This window comes from Convolutriloba macropyga, chromosome 6 (assembly GCF_964194025.1).
Source record: "Convolutriloba macropyga chromosome 6, txConMacr16.3, whole genome shotgun sequence".
NCBI classification, from domain to species: domain Eukaryota; kingdom Metazoa; phylum Xenacoelomorpha; order Acoela; family Convolutidae; genus Convolutriloba; species Convolutriloba macropyga.
In genome coordinates, this window is record NC_134473.1 from 20,787,228 (window position 1) to 20,808,487 (window position 21,260).

Sequence of the window (21,260 nt, forward strand, 5' to 3'; positions counted from 1 at the left end):
CCCTGAGTCTTAAATTATTGAGCAGAACAATTTATTTTACCAGGTTGAGGTCCAGACTCAAATTGAGCTATGATCAGACTTTCCAGACCGAAATGCGTTCGAGTGGGTCTGGTCATAGTTCAATTTGGGCCTGGACCTCAACCTGGGCTATATCAAATTATTTTTCTTTGTATTTGGTTGTTGAATTGAAGAATTCTTTCTACTATAAATGATATAATGAACACCGATTTTGAGTCAATCAGAACATAGCTAGGCGAGAACGACCTTGCAGGAATCTTGCAATATAACCTTTTGCTTTGTAAGATTTGCAAGATGTCCTTGAGCTTGCAAATTCTTGTGTTATTTTTGTCTTGCAAGATATCAAAAGATTAGCCTTTTTGCAAGAATCTTGCAAGAGCCTCCAGGTCTCAACTAGGGGGACTAAAGTGCATCAAAAAACTATTTAATCTTTTTCATTTCAAAATAATGAAAAATTTACATTGTCAAATTGGTACCCCCTCAACACTACGCCGTCGGTTTCGGAAAAGAACACGGTAATAAATCCCCACTTGACTTTTAACGAGCTGAGAATTGAGCGCGTTTGGTCATGCCTGGCGGGACATAGCCATGCCTTAGCGGCCCGTGAAACTTGATATGAAATTATCACAACCGAAAAAATTATCACCACCAAAATTCAAATTTAAAATGGGGATTTATTTCCATGGGGGTTTATTTCCTATCTAAAATTATCTGGGGCTTTTCCGTGGGTTTTTTTTTCCTAGACCTATACGCCATCAATTATAAATTGGCTGATTCACATTGTAACCACCAAACGCCCCTACCCTGGTGCCTAGACATTTAAGTTTATGTTGTCAAAGATGGGGCTGTAATGTGAAAGAGCCAATAATGAAAAACTTATTGCCAATTATGCGATAGAAGTCCGCGTAAATGTGTTAAAAAGGTTCTCCAAAAGAAAGAAGAAATGTTGTGCTGGTTATGACAGGACCACTCTGCCACTTTGACCATCCTACTAGGGTTCTGCTAATCAAAATTTGAACCCATATACTTTAACCTACACCACTTTTATCTATATCATTCGTTCGCTATTCGACATATTAAGAAATGCAGTTCGCTGTTTGGAATAGTACTCTATTGACATACCTCTCGAATAAACATCAACCAACATAGCATAAAACACTACTCAATTTATATGCTGAGTATAATCATGGTTTTGACCAAAACTAAACTATGGTAACACATACGCATCATATAATAGTTATAAACCCACTAGTTATAACTCCATCATGCTGTTTATAATAGTAAGTAATATTGGTCGTATCTCAAAAGTGAATCAAATCGTATGGCTCAAATCTAATTCACTATTTCGGTGATTGAGAATGTTTGATAATTTGAGCTTCTAAATATCATGAAAACATTATCATAACGTACAACTAACAGCGAGAATTCGTAATGTTATTAACTGTACTATACTTTTAGCTCAAAAGTAATAAAAACCACGGCGTATGAATAAAACGTTACTTCAAAAATTACAGAACTTAATCGAAAACTTTATTGCCGATAATTTGTCATTTCAATTCGTCATTTGAAAAAATGTCCTATTTACGGAGTCTAAACGCGAACTGTATTAGATGTGGAAATTTTTGCGATGACAGTTTATTCTGCGACCTATGCGACAAAAACTCAAGACACAGCGTGGCAGAACTGTGCAAAAGATACAATACGAAGTTGAACAAAATTAGCCAGTTCGTGTTTGATCTTTTTGTGGAGTTGTACAAATGTGGCTATTTCGTCAACAGTTTCCATAGAAGGAATCGGAAAATGGAGGAGAAGAACAAAAGCAACTCACTTCAGACCGATTTTACTGGTAAGTATCGATTAGCCGAACTGATCGTAATTAGCGCAGAAACGAGTTTCATAGGTTAGCTCCTCAATTTTAAGGAGCCTGGTCATAATCATATAAAAGAATATCCCCGACAAGGGAACTTGAACAAAATAAACTGCAGCATTTTGACAACTGCGAAATAGAAAGGGCCAAAATTGGAACAACTGATAAGATTTTGATTCACCCGGGTCGAGGTGTACGTCACTGCCCGGGTCGAGGTTTTTGGGTACATTTTTGTAAGAAATGCGGTGAATGCGATGAATTCTTGTAAGAAATGCGGTGATTGCGGTGAATGTGGTGAAAACAAATATTTCACCGCATTTCACCGCATTTCTTACAAAAATTCACCGCGAATTTCACCGCATTTCTTACAAAAATTCACCGCATCGACTTTTGTGGCAAATTAATGTAAGAAATGCGGTGAAAGCGGTGAATGCGGTGAAAAAAAAATTCATCATATTTCACCGCATTTCTTACAAAAATTCACCGCGAAATTCACCGCATTTCTTACAAAAATTCACCGCATATGATTTCAAAGTTTACTCAATCTGATTTAAATTTACATGAAATTTCAACGATGTAAGTGATAGTTGGCTCAGTGGACAAAGCAGTTGAAGGCATGCCGGAGGTCAGAGGTACGAACCCGTGTGGGGAGGATTCTTTTTTATAAGAAAACTGAGAACGCGGTGAAAAAAAATAATTCACCGCAATTCACCGCATTCACCGCAAAAAAATGTAAGAAATACGCGGTGAAAATTATTTTTTTTTCATCGCATTTCTTACAAAAATTCACCGCGAAACCTCGACCCGGGTGGTAAAAATCGCTAAAAAGATGGAATATTTGCGGTGAATTTTATGAAAAAATGTACGATATGCGCTCAATGCAAAAGATATATTTTAAGCGGTTAAAATTTTTTTCACAGCTAAAAACCTTATCTTACAAAATCTCATCACTAAAATTATTATGAGAAAATATGCAAGAAATGCGCTGAATGCGGTGGAAAAAACGCTGGAAATTAATTCACCGTTCAAGCGGTGAAAATCAAAATTTCACCTCTAAAAACTCCTAATCGTACACAAATTCACCGCCTATGTTTAACCATATAGTATAGTTAATCTGATTAAAAAACAAAAAAAAACTTATAGGAATGTACGTGACAGGTGGCACGGTGGTAAAAGATGAAACTTATAAGAGAAAGGGTGAGGTTCGAACGTGGGTGCTGCGGTTTATTTCTGTATTAATTGATAAATTTAGCACTGATCTTTAAAAAAGTTGCGTTTACCGGATTCACTGCTAAAAAAAATTACCGCTATTTATCCCTTAATCTTGATACCTGCCAGGAAAAATGGTTAAAAGTTCAAACGGCACTGTAAATAATTGGATGAATGTTCGAAAAAATTTCAAAACAGTAATTGAAAAACAAGCTTCATAAGATTGGATAATTGATTATTGGAAAAATTTTCCAAAAGAAAATAAATATAACATTTCACAAATTTCGACAGCTCCTCATAAAGACTAGTCTTGCTCCTTTGTTTATTTCTGAAAGTTTATTAAAAACATCATCAATAATTACACTTGAGTAAAAGAAAACGCGTTTAAACAATTTTAGAAAAAAAAACAAAATCAAAAACTTCACATGAAAACTAGTCTTGTTCTCTTGTATATTTCTCAAATTTTATTTAAACAATGCCATCGAAATTTACAATGCATTACCAAACAGCCAAAAATTTAGATAGAACGGGGAAAATCAAAACGGAACGAAAAATTCATGAAAGGTTTTGATTATCCAAAACGTTAGATTTATTTAATTTTTTTTTGAAACTCTTAAAACTGAAAGGAATGTGAACGAACCGTTATTAGCGTGCAAGGTTTTAATCCACTGTGATCTTTTTTTTGTTGCATAAGATGAAAACCTAAGTTAGGTTTGCCTTAACTTAGCCAATTATTTCTAAACATAATTTCTTTTGTTTATTTCTAAAATTTTATTAAACAAACGCATTAATAATTACCTTCAATAACCACTGTGATTGTTTTCTGTTGAACAAGATGCTCACCTATATTAGGTTAGCCTTAAGTTAGCCAAATTTATTTAGTGCTAAACCTGTTTTCTTTTTATTTCTAAAATTTTATTAAACAAACGCTTTAATATTTACGTTCAATAACCACTGTGATCATTTTTTTGTTGAACAGGATTTAAATTTATGTTAGGATAGAGCTTGCCATGCAATCCTATTTCAAATAACTGGTCCCACCTCATCGGTCAATTTTTTTTCCGACAGAAAATTTAAAAGAGGTTCTTATTAATTGAAAACAACACGGCTGAAGTTTTAAAGAAATTTTTACTAGTGTTTGCAAATTACTAAAGGGAAGAGTTTGCAAATGACGCTGTATGAAAAATTTTGTTTTATGTAGCTGGCAGCAAAATTTTGCATTGAACATGCCCACCAGTTTTTAAAGAGAATAAAACCACGAATTAATTTTTTTTTACCAAGTTAACTTTCAGCCAAAACAACCTGAAAAATAACTTCAAAAGAGTTTTTAGTTCTATAACAAGCCTATTTAGTTCTATAAGAGGTCTATCAAATATTAGTTTTGATAATTTAGTCAGGTTTGACGGATTTTAGCAAAAATTTTGTTTCTCTTCGAAAACGGTCGCATCATGCAGCGAGAGAATTTGCTTTGAACTTTCTTTTTGATTTGAAATGACTTGAAAAGGTCAAAACAGATACAACTTTGGTTTTTAATCCCTTGAACAATTTTTACACTTAAAAGTATACTTTATTTTGTTATCATATATAACCGACGACAATTCGGTGTAACAAACCATAAAGCTGATTATAAAGAATCTACAGGTGGAAAAAAGAGTGCTTCGACAACAAAGTAAGGTTACGAATCAAATGGTGAGAGACTTGCAAAATTTTGTCGATGAAGTTGACAATAGATTCCGCGATCAGGAAGTGCATGCAAGAAAAGATAGTGTGGGAACCATGAACACTCCCTTCGACGCCAATAAAAACGAAACATTGGCAGAGGAGATCATTTTTTTTAAATGTATTTGGATTATAAATGCATCAAAGAAAGTGGATGTGGTGTATCATAATGTCCCTTCTCGCAAACTACTACCGGCAGGAAATATGCCCACTGTGATCATTAAGTTTGTTCGATTTCATAAGAAAGCATTGATTATGAAAAATGGACACAAACTAATTAGTATAAAATACCGTTGAACGAAATATATATATATATATATATATATATATATAAATTAATGAGCCTCTTGGTCCTGTAGAACAACGTATATTTTCCAAAGCTGAAAAGCGTGGGTTTATTCTGACGTCAAGAAATTGCAAAATTTCAGTATTATGCTTTGAAACATGCAGCGAAGAAAAAGAATTTGTGCGTGTGAATTATCTGAATGATCTCGACAAGTTGAAAAAATCCATCAAAAAGCAGGGCCGGCAAAAAATCAATCTCAAACAAGAGTATCGCATGGAAGAGGCCAGCCAGATTAAGAGCTGAAAGTTATGAAAAAATGTCTCCGGTAGAAAAAAGGCAAATGAATTCGAAAAATTTCCTAGCTGAAGCATAAAAAAGAAAAACAACTCTAACAATCTAAACTAAACATTTAAGTTCTCGTTTTGAAACAAAATTTTTGTTGTCCCTTAGTGAAGCGTCTCGTTTGTACGTTCTCAGAACTTTTCTTTAACAATTTTTGGCTTTGGTAAACTAGATTTTGAAAAAAAAATAGGAGGTGTTTTTGTATAGTTTTTCTTTCTGTGTAAGAAAAATTAGAGTGATTTTTAAATCTATTTCGTCAAAGTTTTGTTCCTAGACTTCCGCGGATTAACTACAGTGAAAACAAGGCATCTTTAAGAAATAGGATGTATGTCTGCGACTTCTGCGGAAATAATTTGTGAACAACTTAAGATGTAAGTACAATTGTGTTTCTGTGACGTCCGTGGTGATACAATTAAACCAAAAGAAACAGTTTTTTTCCCTGCGAATTTTGTGGAAAACTAAGCTGTGATGAAATTTATTGAAAGTTTAGTCAGTTTTTTGCGACTTCCGCGATGTTTGATGACTTTTTAAATCAGTACAACACTAAGTTTTTTTGACTTTCTAAACGACTTGTTGAATTAGAACAGCATCTTTTTTGTTCCAAGGTTGCAATGGTTTACTGTGCCCTGGGGTAAAAAAGATGAATAATATCTAATTTCTTTCTACAGCAGATCATTGAGTAAAAATTTCGAAGAAATAACTCAAGTGGTCTGCAAGAAAGACCCTTTGGTAGTAGCTTTAACTGAAACATGGACTACCGAATTTTTCAAGGCAAAATTGTTCCAAATAAAAAATTATCAGGAAGTTATTAGTTTATGCAATAGGAAAAAACGAGGTGGTGTTGGAATCTTCTTTAAAAACAGTCTTGAGTTTGAGATATTAGGCAGTGAAATCAGCAATGCAACACAATTGTTTACCATTTTTGAACTTAAAACTACACCTCAGTTTGCATTTAAAATTGTGTAAAAACCACCCAAAACAAACGAAGATATTTTTATAGAAAAAATGAATTTACTTTTAGACAATCTACTGAGAACTGAAACTATATATCACATTGTTAGCAGGGAGTTCAATATTAATCTGTTAAACACTACGTTCAAGACATCATGGTTAGTAGATTTTATAGAGAGCTATGATTTTCCTCTGAAAAATCATGAACCTAAAGACACGGAAGAATTTTTGTTCTCTAATAGATTTGTGCTTCGCCAATTTTACACTTTACTGTGACGTTGACCAAACCGATATAAATGACAACTTCAGCGTTCTAGGCGAAACAGATATATTTAAAGTTGAAAATATCCCACTGGAAAAAGATTTTAATGAGGGACTGGAAAAAATATGAAAACAAAACTCATTTAAATCAACTTAAAAATTGGATATCCTGTGCTAAACAAGATAATGAAAAAGATTGGGATATCAGTGACAGTTTTGCGTTGATCAATGGCTTATTAAGACAGCATTGTCAACATTTTTTCAAAAAAACGAATCTGAAAAAATCGAAATCTAGGGCTGAATTTTTAAATAACATCAGAAATGCGTTTGCGAAAAAATGAGTTTCTACAAAGATTATTTTTTTCGAAGAACCCAAAACATTTTGGAGCACTACAACAACCAGAGAAAGAAAGTGAAAAAAATTAGTTGACTTAATGGGTCTAAGCGAAGAGTTTTTAAAAGTGTTCAACTCCGAAATCAATGGCATCTTGTTTTTTTCTGATTAATAGGTTGATCTGCGAAAAAAATCCCAATTGTTTTGAAAATAGCTGAAGTATTTCTATTATTTAAGTCAGGAAGCAAACCAGATTGCAGCGACTATTGTCCTATATCTTTTCTCCTGTAATTAGCAAAATTTATGAACGAGTGAATTACAGTTTATTTTCTAGACAAATTTAAACTGTTGCACTTCAAACAAATTGGTTTCACATGAAAACGAAGTACTGTAGAAACAATTACAGATATTATTGAAAAACAAAACAGAACTTACAATAGCAATAAAAAAAAGTATCTGCACTTTCCTTGAAATGAAGAAAGCATTAGACACTGTTGATCACAAAATTTTTCGATATAAGTGTGCAAACTACGGTTTATGAGGACCAGTTTTAACAATTTTGCTAGACTATTTTTTCAACAAAACGCAATTAGTCATCGCTGCAGCCAAAAAGTCTAACTTACAAAAGATAGATACTGGTGTTCCCCAAGGTTCTGAGCTCGGTCCTATTCTATTTCTTATATATTTAATTGAGCTTCCAGATGAATTTTCAGAGATTCAAATAATATTATTTGCAGACGACACATCAGTACTTCAGAACTACAAACCTGGTACTGGAATTCTAGTTGCAAATGAAAGTTTGAACAAAATTAGAAATTGGACTGAAGAACATAAACTTACGATTTACATGTCAAAACACACATAGTTGAGTTTCCTTGTCATTCTGCCAACAGGTTTGAGGTAAATGGATAAGAAATAAAAACTAGTCACACTTCCAAGTTCCTAGGTTTGATCATTGATAAGAAGCTAAAATAAGAAGCGCACTTAGAAGGAATCACAAAAGCTATAATACCAAATGTGCGTATAATGAGATTTTTTTGTACAGTTTTTGACCGTAAATAGTTGATTAGAATCAACATTACCTACATTCAACCAGTTATTCAGTACGAATTATTAAATTATGGAACAACAAGTAAAACAGAGATCATGAAAATTGAAAGTTACCAAAGATTTATTTGGAGAACTATCTTTATTTTGAAGAAAGTTGACTTAGTCGAAAATTTAAGAGTTAAACACAAGCTATGCACTGTGAGGGAACTCCATATATACGAACTTTGTACACTTCTTTTAAAAGCATTAAATAGAGAAACAGGTTGAACAAAACAACTCTACACGGGTATTTTAAATGAAGAAGAGGTTGGGTTATTACAATCAGATAAAAAACCCAGTTAAAATTAAGCAAAACAACCAAAGAAAATACGAAGATGATACCTAATAAGGTGAGGCGACTTACTAATAAGATTTTTAATGCAGATAGAGGCATCATAAACAATTTCCTAAGACTGATTTTTGACACCGCCAAGTCGTTCTTACATAATTTTCAGTACAATTACATATGCGGTACCGAAGATCTTTTGTGCTCCTTTTGGTGAAAAATAGGTTAATCAAAATTTGATTAAGGTTACAGAAGTGAATCAACTTTAAATCTGCTCAGTCGAGGCGTCTTTATACAGGCTTCTCAAGCCTTTGATGTCCTTGCAAGTACACTGTTTATGTTCATGAAAATGGTTTAGTAATATTATGTTTTTTAAAGCTATAGGACAAGAGTGCAATATAAATGAAACTCAGCTATATCCAATTTCCGAGTTGATCAGATTCTCTGAAAATTCTTCATATTGGTTGATTTGTTTCTTGAGACGTAACCAACGTAAAAATGGTTGTATATGTTTCAAGACGTAGGAACCATTTTCACCCAAAAAAAGTAGGAATTTAGATAGGCCCGAATATGTTCTTCCTTCTTTTTAAACGCAATGGATGTTACCAGTGCGCAATCTTTTTCAAATTTTACTCTTGCAAAAAGTAGCTAAAAATAGCAAAACTCTACACAATAAAATGCTATACTGTGTAGTACTTATTTCGTATTCTGATGCATGATGAGTTTCATGTTTCAGCTCTGAGGAACTCTCAGTACAAGGTGATGAGACACTTTGCTAGTCAAATGAGTCTGCAGAACCCGATAGACGACGACTCTAGTGGAGGAGAAGAAGACTGTAGCTCAGAAATGGACGCCCAGAGGCATATAGAATAATCTGTTTCCATCATTAACATCAGTTTACATAAACAACTTCATTTCTTCGGGCATTCTTAAAACAATAACCAGATCCGGCGATGGCCCATATCTGAAAAACATATCCCCTAGGCTCAAAAACAAAACGCTTCTTATCATCAACAGACGCTTTTATGAACAGAAAAACGCTTTTTAAAAAACAATAAGTTATTTTCTTCAAGACCTCAGACTTCTTGTAAGTGTTTGCGCATAAGTTAATCAAATTTACTTGATCACTTCAAGCAAAAATTTTGTTTTGTTGTATTTCGAAATTCTTTGAATAGACAATGACACCGTACGAATTCTATATTGACGAGCAAAAAATAAAAAAAAGAATCTTTTCACGATAAAAATCTTTCAAGTCGTAATATGAACAACAATGAGTGCTTTAAAAATTTGAAAGATCTTATAATGAAAATTCGTCTTGTACTCTTATAGAAGCCCACGGTAGTGTCAGCTTGTTAATTTTCATAAAAGGGGAGATGTTTTACAAAAAAAAATAAAATTTTTCGCGATTTTGTCTAAAGAGACATCGGCCTAAAGTTGATATATCTCAAGTAACTCATTTCTATTGATTTGTTCTTATACCCCCAATACTCTACCCGGGAGTTAGACAATGCGTGCTTTTATCAATAAATTCTTGCCGCCCAATATGGTGTAAAAAAACTCCTGTTTTTTTTAAACAATGGGAGGGGAGATCGTCAAATTTCATTACTCCTAGAGTACCATAATTAATGTCATTCAACGCGGTGTTATTTTAGGCATCTGATCAATGTTCAACTGTTTAACATTTTTAATCAACCATAATAACGCTCTCTGATTTTAAAAATTGCTTTGTTGCAGAATCATTTGCTATTCCAAGCGTATAAATATGTTAGTTAATTTAGAGTAAATATTTAATCCTCAGTCTTCCATTCTTCTATTACAAAGGAAATTGAATCTACAATGTTTAAACGCCAATCCAGTTCTAATCACCAGAAAAGAGTTTCTTTCCGTTCTCCTCTGAACCTCCGTCGCTCATCATAATTCATCTCTATCTCCTAATTTTCTCAGTTCTCTAATTTTTGTCATGCAGGACCTAACGGCAAGTCAATATCACTACTGGGCAAGTCTGATTGCTGGTCTAATATCAGTACTGATTCAGAGCTATGGTCACGTCACTGTTTACACTCGTCAGTCTTGTGCATGTCTTGGTCAAGACGTGTATTAAGACTTGCCCAGTACTCAAAAATAGTAAATAACACTTGCATTTAGACTGGGCCAGTACTGATTAACACTTGTAGTTCGGCAGGGCATGTTCAGTCCTATTTTGACTCCTCGCTCATTGTGTGAGACAAACAACAGACTTTAAGGATAATTTGTCCCCTTTTATTGGGTGACCTTTACGAGCAAAAAATGCGGGTCATATAAATAATTACAATCATGTGAACATTGAAACACTTTGATGGAAACAGTTTGCGTTGATTCCACTTACAGTGAGGACGAGTTTCTCTGTGTCAACTTGGCTGCTCCCAATCGCCACTCTTATGGGTCCTATTTGAGTCAGACGAGCTCCAATTTCAGCACTCAGTTGAAGACACAATCAGTCAAAACATGTTCGGAACAACAGAATGAGGCTAATGGCGTCGATCACAACTACGAGTACATTGATATAACTGCCCAACAGGTATGAATACATTTTGAACAAGTTTTGTTAATTGCTGGAAGAAGTTAGCTGTGATCACGCTGTCTTAGTTTAGGTCTCGACTACAACACGTTCTAGCATACTACCCCGATAGAGAGAATTGTGTTAAAAATGCGCTGATTTTTGTAAAAAGACGATAAACCGTAAATAATAGTGTCATGGAAAGCGTTGCAATTATGTAAGAATAATGCGCTGAAAACTGCTCAGTTTTCGAAGAAAAAAATCGGCATTTATTTTTAGTGCAGTCAGATAATTTATACTTCTTTTTCTCGTCTTCAACAGTCTCGAACCTTTCCTCTCAGCCATCTCCTCTTTTTACTGTGGCATTTATTCACGAGCCTTATTTCAACAAATTTCATTTTATATCGATAAACAAGGCGGCTCGGTAATTTGCAATGGCACATAAGGTTCCGACCCCGCCCATCCAAAATTTTGGCATAATTGTCTACCAAATGAGGAACAGATAGAAAAACCCAAAAATTATTTTTTGCGAATCCCAAAAAAGCCCAAGTCTTTTTCAAAAAATTCTGTATGAACGATAAGATAACCTCCAAAACAAATAACTCACTGGAGTAAAAATTGATGCATTAGATTGCTGTAATATGTCAATATTAAGAAAGCGAGTCAAAACGAACAGCAAAATCAAACAACAACAACAACAAACATTAACTACATCAAAAAATTTATGTCCCTCTTAAAAACTAAATTTAATAACAAAGTCAACATACCGTCAGATAAACCTGAAACTAAACAAAAATAACTTATAAATCACCAGAAAACATATTCGACCAGTCCATAAAAAGGTTTGGTAACAATTATACAAAAAAGAACAAAAACAGAAAAGTAAAAAAAAATTAACTTATTTTTTGAAACAATTAACTTCAAAGTAATAAATACCATTTGGAATAAATTAATATTACCACAAATTTGCGATTACCACTGCTTCTATAGAAGGAAATTGGGACCTGACCTTATTCATTTTTTAGAGCGGCTAAAAAGAACAACAAAGAACAAACAAAATTTCAATTGAAACTTGCCAGAAAACGCTGTCAAAACCGTCAAGCCAAATTTTGGCACTCAAAATATATTTGATTGCGCCTTCTTCAAACAGCTATAATGTAGTACTTGGCCATTCATTAGTAAGACTAGGTAACAAGTAGACAAAAAAGCGAAGTGCTAAAGTATGTAATACTTTTAATTTTTTTTTCGAAACAAAATTACATTCAATGTCATGAATGGCATTAATTACAAAAAGAGCTATTTAAATATCGTCGTTTTTTCATGAAAAGGAAACCCTCGAGACCTGTAATTATCCAGAATATTTCTTGCATCTACAAAAAGAACGTCAAATATGACAAAAATCAAATTAATTTAATTTTTTTTTGTGAAAAAGCGGTGTCGAAGCCAGTAAGGTCATAACAAAATCTTTAAAAAAAAGATTTTGGGACACCAATCCCTTTTATTCCCTTGACACCCATAATGTCATATTTGACCTGTAATCAACTAACGAGATTAGGTAACAAAAAGAAACATAAAAAGAACAAAATTGCGAAGTTAAAAAAGTTTTTTTTTAAATTTTGGAAAACGATGGGTTTGAAAGTCATAAAAGCCATCAGCTATCTGCTAATATCAGAATATCGGTTTTCCTATTCTTCCATGAAAAGCCAATGAAAGCTATCACTATACAGGAAATTTCATACGACCGAAACGACAAAGTATAAATGACAGTTAATACAAAATTAAAAAATTCAATTGATTTCTTCAAGAAAGAGGCGTCGAGGCCATTAAAACGATGATTTATATCTTTCAGGATTTTAATATGTTCAATTGTGCTTTAATTTGAATGCTAATAAGGTGACATGAGAACTGTCAATGATGTGATAATGTGACAAAATTAGAAAACGTGAAAAACTGGCAAATATCAAAACAAACAAAAATCTAAAATCTTGTAGTATCAAAGCCAGAAAACAATAATTTCAGGCTTAAAAAAGCAACCGAGAATAAATGTTAACTCAGTAGAAAGAAGAAGCAGTCTTTTTTTGCTGACACTAAGCTGGAAGTTGAACAAATTAAGAAAAAAAATAGAGGAAAAGTTAATTAAGCCATTATTTATTGAAAAGTCAATTATTTTTAAAAAAAGAAACGACCATAAACTTTCAATTAAAAAACTAAATGCATTAGCCTGGAGCTGTTTAGCAAGCGAATTGGTTGGACCTATCACTCCTGAGCTTTGATTTGATATGTTCTGTTCTTTATTATTAAAAAAAAGTCTTTTTTTTAAAAAAAAAAGACCGACTGATTACAACCCGATTTTTTTTGGATTGTAGCAGTCCAAGAATGGCCCAAAACTACCCCTGTTAAAACATATTGTCCGTTAAGAACAATTGATTTTTCGAATGTTGTAGATATAGATAATTTCTGAGTTGAAACGACACAAAAATAAAATCAACGACACTATTCTTAATAATTATAACAAATTTTAGCAAAATTGACGAAAATTTAGGCAAAAAATCCGGAAAATGTGAATAAAAACAACGTGAATTCACTCTTCTTTTCTCAGAAGTTTAAGCCTCGATAACTCCCTGTAGAAAACAAAAATTAAAAAAAATCTCTTTAATTCCATATTCTACGCTGGCTGAGCTTTCTAATGATACCAGTCTCAACTCTCTACGATGAATATATCGAGCGGCGAAAATTCACGGAACAAAAAAAAACCCAGTTGAGTATATAGTTCCTCCCCCCTCAAGAGGGTCGGAACAATTAGTTGGTAATAAAGGCGGTTAAAATCGCTGAATTGCGCCATAAATTATTTTGCTGATGAGACAAAAGCAAGAATTTTTTGCCTTTTCTTTGATGCTACAAAGCACGCTCAGACGAAACGTTTGTTAATCAAACGAGGAACGCTTTCCGTCATCTATAAATTATTCAACGTAACCGAGTTAATTGAGCGAATGGCAGAGGTTGACAGTAATATGCAACCCGGGTCGATATATTTTCTCAAAATTATGGGAAAAAAATCTGATCAAATGCGCTGAACTTTCAAAAGTTTCAGCGCTAAAACCCCTGCATAATAATGCGTTGAAATGCGCTGGAACGTGACGCTTAATTTGTGACGCCAGAAATGCGCTGAAAGCTGCTGTAATGCGCTAAAGTTATGTATAAAATGCACTGAAAAATTAGCACGTTTCGTACATAATTTTAACGAAATTCAGCGTTATTCAAAACAATTCTTACAAAAATGTTAGTTATTAATATAAGATCAAATCAAGTGGAAAGAATTACGGGTCAAAAAAACCTGCATAATAAAACGCTGAAATTCCCTGAAAATGTGTAAGAAATGCGCTGAAAGGCGCTAAAATTTTAGACTGCAAATGGTGTTAAAATTTAGATAAGAAATGTGCTGAAAATGCGATGAATATAGGTAAGAAATGTGTTGAAGTTGCGATTAAATTTTAAAATTTCAGCAGATTCTTAAAATGACGCTGAAAGGGCGTTGAAATCTTGACCCGGTAAGTAATGGAACTGTAGCTTAGATCAGTATCTGAAGCCAGAGAGCGTAACTTCTCAATTGTTCGTATCACCAAGAAAGCTGCTGCCCATATACAACTTTCCTTTTGAAACATTTTAAAGCAAACAAATGAAAATAGATGTTTCGATTAAAAGTTTCTTGTACATAGAAAACTGAAACAACGCGCAATTATCGGACTCTGTTAGATTAAGATAATAGTATAAAAACACTAATTCTCATCATCTGACTGGCTCTGTCATACACTATTTGAAATCGACAGTCGCTTGCGATGCGCGTTAGCTTACTTCTTTCAAAAGTACGATTTGCGGAGCGAGATCCGAACTTAGTTTCCTTTTGCTTACTTGCGGTGTGAGATACAAAGAGAGAGGAGCAACTGATTTTGAAGTAAGAAACTGAAAGTATAAACTCAAGTGCTTGTAAGCAACTGAAAAAGTTGTGATCAGACATGTCTGATCACGAAGCGGGAAATCAAGAAAGGATGAAAATGAACAAGTTGAGACAAAGAATGAACGAACATGAAATGTTGATGAAGGGCAAATAAATCGAACTAAAATAAACACATCATATGAATTTTTACTGCAGCAAATAAATAAATGAAATGTAAAATATCCACGGGTGTCACATACCCCTTGTTGCGACAAAGAAAAATTGTGAAATTGGCATTTTTTCTTGTTGATAATAATAGTAACAATATTTACAAATTAATACTTGGTCCCCGGTTTAATAAATAATAACAATATATGCACTGGTTATGATAGCTAAAAATATAATAATGCCAAATTAAAAGTTTACAGTTTATGCAGTTTTGGTTGCGAATTTAACTAATCAGACATCTCTTGATTTTCAGCTTCGAAAACCGTCATTGATCTCACCAATGTCGGGGTATCTTGTTCGAAAATTGATAGAGCTTGCGGAGCAGGTGGCGAAACTTCTCAGGTAATTGGAGAATTGTTAGTTTCATCAGGCTGTTCAACGGCAATGTTTTGTACTGTTTCAACAACTGATGCAGGTGGGGGCTTAAAATTCTCTGTCTCCCGCTCCGCGTAGACGTTTAGTTGGAGCTGCAATACTTGAATCTGGGGACGAATTGTCAAAACCGTAGTATGAAGGGCTACGACGGTTCCTATCCGAAGATATTTTCCCCTGTGTAGTAGAAGGTGCTGGAGCGGACGATGATGCAGGATGATGCACGAAGAAGTGTCATCTCGCTGTTCGAAGCGGCATTCTCTTCCTGTTGTTGTTTTTGAAGAGCGAGGAGGTTTGGTATTTTTGGGATGCGCCCCCGCATCGCGCGTGAGATGTTGTATCTTGAAGATGAGACTCCACTGCCCGGTTCACGCCTGTGGTGTTTCATCTTTTTATCACCCTTAATTTTTCGGGTCAATTGTTTAATGTGGCTTTAGATGTGTTCTTCCCCCAACTTCTCGCCTATTTTGGGTCCCCGTCGATCAGCATAGACCTTCAATGGGGTCTGTCTTTCTCGCAGGGTTCTAAATTTTGCTATGGCACTATTTCGCACAGTGAAGATAGGTTTCCCAGGCTCTTTGATCGTCGATGTTGTTGGGCTGACTTTCAAATTATTTGAGCCTGGAGCAAGAACCTCGTATAGGCACTCTAAATTTTTCTTTGAGCGTTGCTTGCCGTGCATATTTCTGGCCAAATTTAGCTGAACAGCTCGTTCTTTGAGCAGAATTCGCAGGCATGCACCTTATCGAAACAAGCGAGACTCGCCGTCTGTGCTCTCCCTTTCTCTTTCATGAGCCTCTCGCGTAGCTCGAGTCATTCTTGATTCTACCTCTATGTCGCTCCTAAAGCCATTTGTCCACTTTTCGTCCGGTATAATTTCCTCTGGCGTGACTGTGTCTTCATCTAAATACTGGTCTACAATATATTCATAACAGAGATTACATAAATTAGGGTTAATGGAGATTATAACCAGCGGGGTATTAGGTTTTTGGCCAAAGTGTGCTTCGAAGAGTGAGATCTTTGTTGTTTTCTGCTTACATATCAGCAATTGGTGAATGATAATCTTTAATGCACACTTCACATGAAATGCGTTATGAGCCGATTTTTCTTCTTTGATACATGCAAGTCTAGCCACCAGCATTGCGTGGTCATGCAAATCATCCCCGAGGTAACTGGGTGCCTTGGGTGGATGTCATCAATTAAAATTCCTCGGAGAAGGTTTGGTAATGCGACCTTCTCATCAATACACACGCAGCTGGAACGGAACGGAACGTACGTGGAGGTCTCTCCAATAGAAATGGATGTACAGGTTGAGTTCTTTTAGGCGGCTTTCTTTGTTGGTGAGTATGCAATCACGCACCTCTTTTAAAACAGCGTCTTTGATGGTTAAGGATGCAATTACATACTTACTGAATATTTTATTTCCAATATGATCGAATGTTAGGATCTATGGGCTCGGTGTTAGGGGGTACTGACAATAGAAGACGGAGCTTTGTATGTTGGAGTTGTGATTCGGGTAAACCTTGCGGCGCGAGTATCACTTGGGGAATTAGACCGTTGATTTTTCCGGTGGGAGATGTAATTGGAGGTGTAAAGGTTTGATTCGCAGTGCCTCAGGAGTCAGTGAAGTGAACTCTGTTGATGCGCTTTTTAGAAGGCGTACTGTATTTATTTTTGTTGTTATCGATAATGTCTAAGATGCCTTTGAATTGAAAAGAATTATGTGAAGGAGAAATAGGCAACTGATTTCCCAAATGATTTGAGGCAAAAGACACTGGTTTTATTTCTGGGTGGTGGAATGTCTCCTAAGTGGCGGGAAATTAGACTTAGTGAATTGAGTTGCGCGCGCTGCCAGAGATAATTTATTCCGATTTTGGGAAGATTGTTTACAATGAGTTGTATTTCGCTTGACGAGTGCAGTGTTAATTGGTATTTGCAACGCGGTATATGCATATTTTAAAATATTAAAATTACTACTAGCATTTGCAATTTGATTTTGCGGTGCGGGTGATAAGTGAGAATTATGCTTATGTACGCAGTTAGCGCGTGTGCTAATTAAGATTATCGCATTATGTGTAGCCTCAAAGGTGTGGTTTGATGTGCGGGATCATGTGCTTGTAATAATTTGCTTAAATGAATTGCAGATACAGTAGATTTTAAATTGAGTGAATTAACTGATGCAGAGATAAGTTTTAATTGTGTCACAATAAATTCCTCATCATAGGCAAAAAAATTTTTTAGCTTTTTGGATTGGATGCCGGGAAATGTAATCCACTAGTCCCATTTTGGCCCCGAGCAAATCTTCAATATCAAATTGAAATGGAAGTAGCCTAACAATCTAACGAGTTAAACGACTGTTGTATGATTATTTGGATCGATACTATTTCAATATAGAAAGAAGAGCACAGTGATCAGTAATTACTGTAAAACGTTTTTCATAAAGAGATTTTTGCCATAAAAAAATATTCAATAGACCAAACTACCCCAAGAAGTTCGAGTTCGTTGACCCTGTAACTTTCTTCTTATGAGTTTGAGAATCGGAACCTAAACGCAATTGGTTTCCACTCATCAACTGTTAATTGTTCAGGCGCTGCCCCGAGACCGGAACGGGTGGCGACACATTTTACGCGCGTCTCACAAGTTGCGGGTTATATTGGCTATTTTCCTTGGTATTCGCACTGCTCTTCTTTATTTCAAAAAAAAAAACAATTTTCATGCACCTCAGTCAAGATAAATTTTCATAACTTTCTTACAAAGGCCGGAGTGGATAGCTAATTTGATCTAAATTTGGTAAAAATTTACTGATGTAGTGTACTGAACCCAGAAATGAACGGAGTTTCTTTAAAATCTTTGGAGCCACAACAGTCAGAACAGCGGAGGACTTGCGCTCGATAGGCGATATACTTGATTGCGAAATGTGGTAACCAAGCCAATTAATTTCTAGTTTAGAGTAATGACATTTTGGAAGATTGATCCTATGATTTTTATCATCTGAACGTTTAAGAGAATTCAAAACGTCTTGTTTATGTTCATCCTCCGATACTTTACTTACAATCAGAATATCGCCGAGAAACCAATAAGTATTTTTCAAACCAATGAGATTATAATTCATAGCTTTTTGAAATTCTGCCGGCATATCCGTTAGGCCATAAAATCCAGTTTGAAATCTGTACGTGCTTGTCATGTTTCCGCTTATTATATTGAAACTAAAATGATTAGCTGTGTTAGGATCTAAATTTAATTGGCTATACGCAAAATTCAAATCCAATGTCGAAAAATACGTTGTGTTCTGCGGTGCAGGAGTACTGATTTATTGAGAAATAGATTCAATGAGCGTATCAATATTAGGCATTTGATATATTTTATGGATAGCTTTATTTAATATTTTGGAATCCAGTGCAAGTTTAATTGTTTGATTTTTATTTACGGTAACTACAATGGGAGATATAAAATACTTGTCAAGACAACTGGAGAGTTTTATTATGTGCTTTTCGTCTAATAATTTTCTGAGTTCCTTTTTGACCTTATCTTGAAGACCTTATAGGTATGCGTCTACCCTTTTGGTGTCTATTTTGAAATTTTTGAGAAAATTAGATTTAGCCACATAATTGTTTGCTCTTCCGATACGCGCGATCAGATTAGGAAAGTTTTTTGCAATATGTTCTTTGATTTCTGACGATGAAGAAATGTTGTTGACTTGATTACCTTGAGATGAAGAAGATTGTGTTACAGCTAGGCAAGATGGTCAAACAGATCTTTACCGATTAGATAGTTTAGACCGTCCGCAACGACGATGAAAGTTGCCAAGTTTGATGTCCAGCCATTGCTTGTAATTGGGGTCTGTATTTTTCCTTCAATATAAATTGGTTCGCTTGAGAATGTTCTAAGTTGTGGACTAACCATCTCATCAATCCAGGCTGCATGTGGACTGCTTTTTACTACTTGCGACGCGAGTGATCGATTGAGAATACTGCACGTACTCCCGGAGTCCACGAGAAGAGAAGTTAAAATGTTACCCATTTTGACGGGCATATTGAGGGGTTCGATCTTTGCTATGTCATTCTCGATTAGTGTAACCATATTATCTTCCGCACAGCTGTAGTCAGATTCGTAGAGTTTGGTCGAACGAAGAAAAATTACTGAATCTTCCGGGTGTGGTTCTTCATCCTCTGTCTTCACGGTTCTCTTCTTGTAGTTTGTTAGGTTTCGCATTCTTTTGTTTTCTGCAGATTTCAGCGAAGTGGCTCATTAACCAGCAGTTATTACAAGTTTTGCCCTTCGCGATGAATTTATCGCGATGATTAGTTAGCAAGTTTCTACCACAATTTGAGCAATATAGTGGAGGTCGACTGTTCCGCTTCTGGAAATTGTTCGAAAATGACCAATTTGACGGTTGGGGGTTGTTTGGAAACTGAATTGTTTCACGCTGTTTTGTATGAGTGTCTTGTTATGCTGTTGGATTTGATGCTGGGTTCGCATCCCGAGTTCCATATTGATAGCCAACTTTAATGGCTGACGCGGCTCTACTGTTTGTTTGAGAAGTTCTTTTCGAATCTCCGGATCAATCAAATTTCCTCTTTATTTTCAAAGTCTCAATTTTCGACTCATTCTTTTAGCTTACCATACAAATGTTCGACAGTTTCACCTCGAAGCTGTTTTGTTATAAGAAAGACGTGACGACCGAAAGTGGTGTTTCGAGGGCGAATGAATGCGGCTTCCACAATCTTCCAAAATTCTGAAGTGGACAATGTATCGATCATTATATCATGGTTTTTCCAGTTCAGATTCCGACATCCTTCCACCCCGATGCTCAATTAATGAAGTGAGACTGTTTTTGGATCCGCAAGTGGCCATGGCTTGTCTCCACACAATATGTCGATTTCGATTATTTGTTGACACCTGTTTTGCCAATTCATTTTTTGCTGACCGTTGCGGGCATTTCTTTTATTTCTGATTGTGCCGATGAACCCATTATTGTTTCCTCATATATGGGTTTCAACGGGAGATCCAGCATCTCAGGCTTTGGTCCAAGTAAAGTGTCGAGGAATATATTCTCCTTTGCGAGCAGTGCGAATTTGTATTGCACTCTCCATTTTTCCCAGCCAAGAGGGGGATCGGGTGTCGGCTTGTCCCATGAAGCGCCTTTTTCGAGCGGTGTACGCTTGTTTGCTGGCTGCGCCATGTCATACACTATTTGAATTCGACAGTCGCTTGCGATGCGCGTTAGCTTACTTCTTTCAAAAGTACGATTTGCGGAGGGAGATCCGAACTTAGTTTCCTTTTGCTTACTTGCGGTATGAGATACAAAGAGAGAGGAGCAACTGATTTTGAAGTAAGAAACTGAAAGTTTAAACTCAAGTGCTTGTAAGCAACTGAAAAAGTTGTGATCAGTCATGTCTGATCACGAAGCGGGAAATCAAGAAAGGATGAAAATGAACAACTTGAGACAAAGAATGAACGAAATTGAAATGTTGATGAAGGGCAAATAATTTGAACTAAAATAAATACATCATGTAAAATTTTACTGCATCAAATAAATAAATGAAATGTATAATATCCACGGGTATCACAGGCCCAATCAAAATTCAGCGACTAGGTTTTTTGGTCGAGCAAACGTCCAAGATACAATTTTTACACTAAAAAGTCTAGCCAATGGAGTTATAGGAGAAAAACCTGTCGTGGTGTTATTTGTTTTCAAACCTTTCAGAGCAAAAGAAGCATTGAACTCTTCGTTTGTTGGGTTTCGTGGTTTTACAGAGTGTGAGCACACACTTTTGTTCTATTTAAATCCCAAACTAACACAATTTGTATGGTTCACCAGTACTATT

General features: G+C 35.3%; 1 protein-coding gene across 1 annotated transcript in view; it reads left to right on the forward strand.

The window, feature by feature from the left end:
- The first annotated feature begins 1,260 nt into the window (after positions 1 to 1,260).
- Positions 1,261 to 21,260, forward strand: part of LOC142340849 (uncharacterized) — a 30,608-nt gene continuing 10,608 nt past the window's right edge. Inside the window, exons 1-3 of the mRNA XM_075391591.1 lie at positions 1,261 to 1,864; positions 9,099 to 9,222; positions 10,730 to 10,919. Coding sequence (XP_075247706.1) covers positions 1,591 to 1,864; positions 9,099 to 9,222; positions 10,730 to 10,919 — 588 coding nt within the window. The 5' untranslated portion in view covers positions 1,261 to 1,590. The remainder of the gene's footprint in view (positions 1,865 to 9,098; positions 9,223 to 10,729; positions 10,920 to 21,260) is intronic.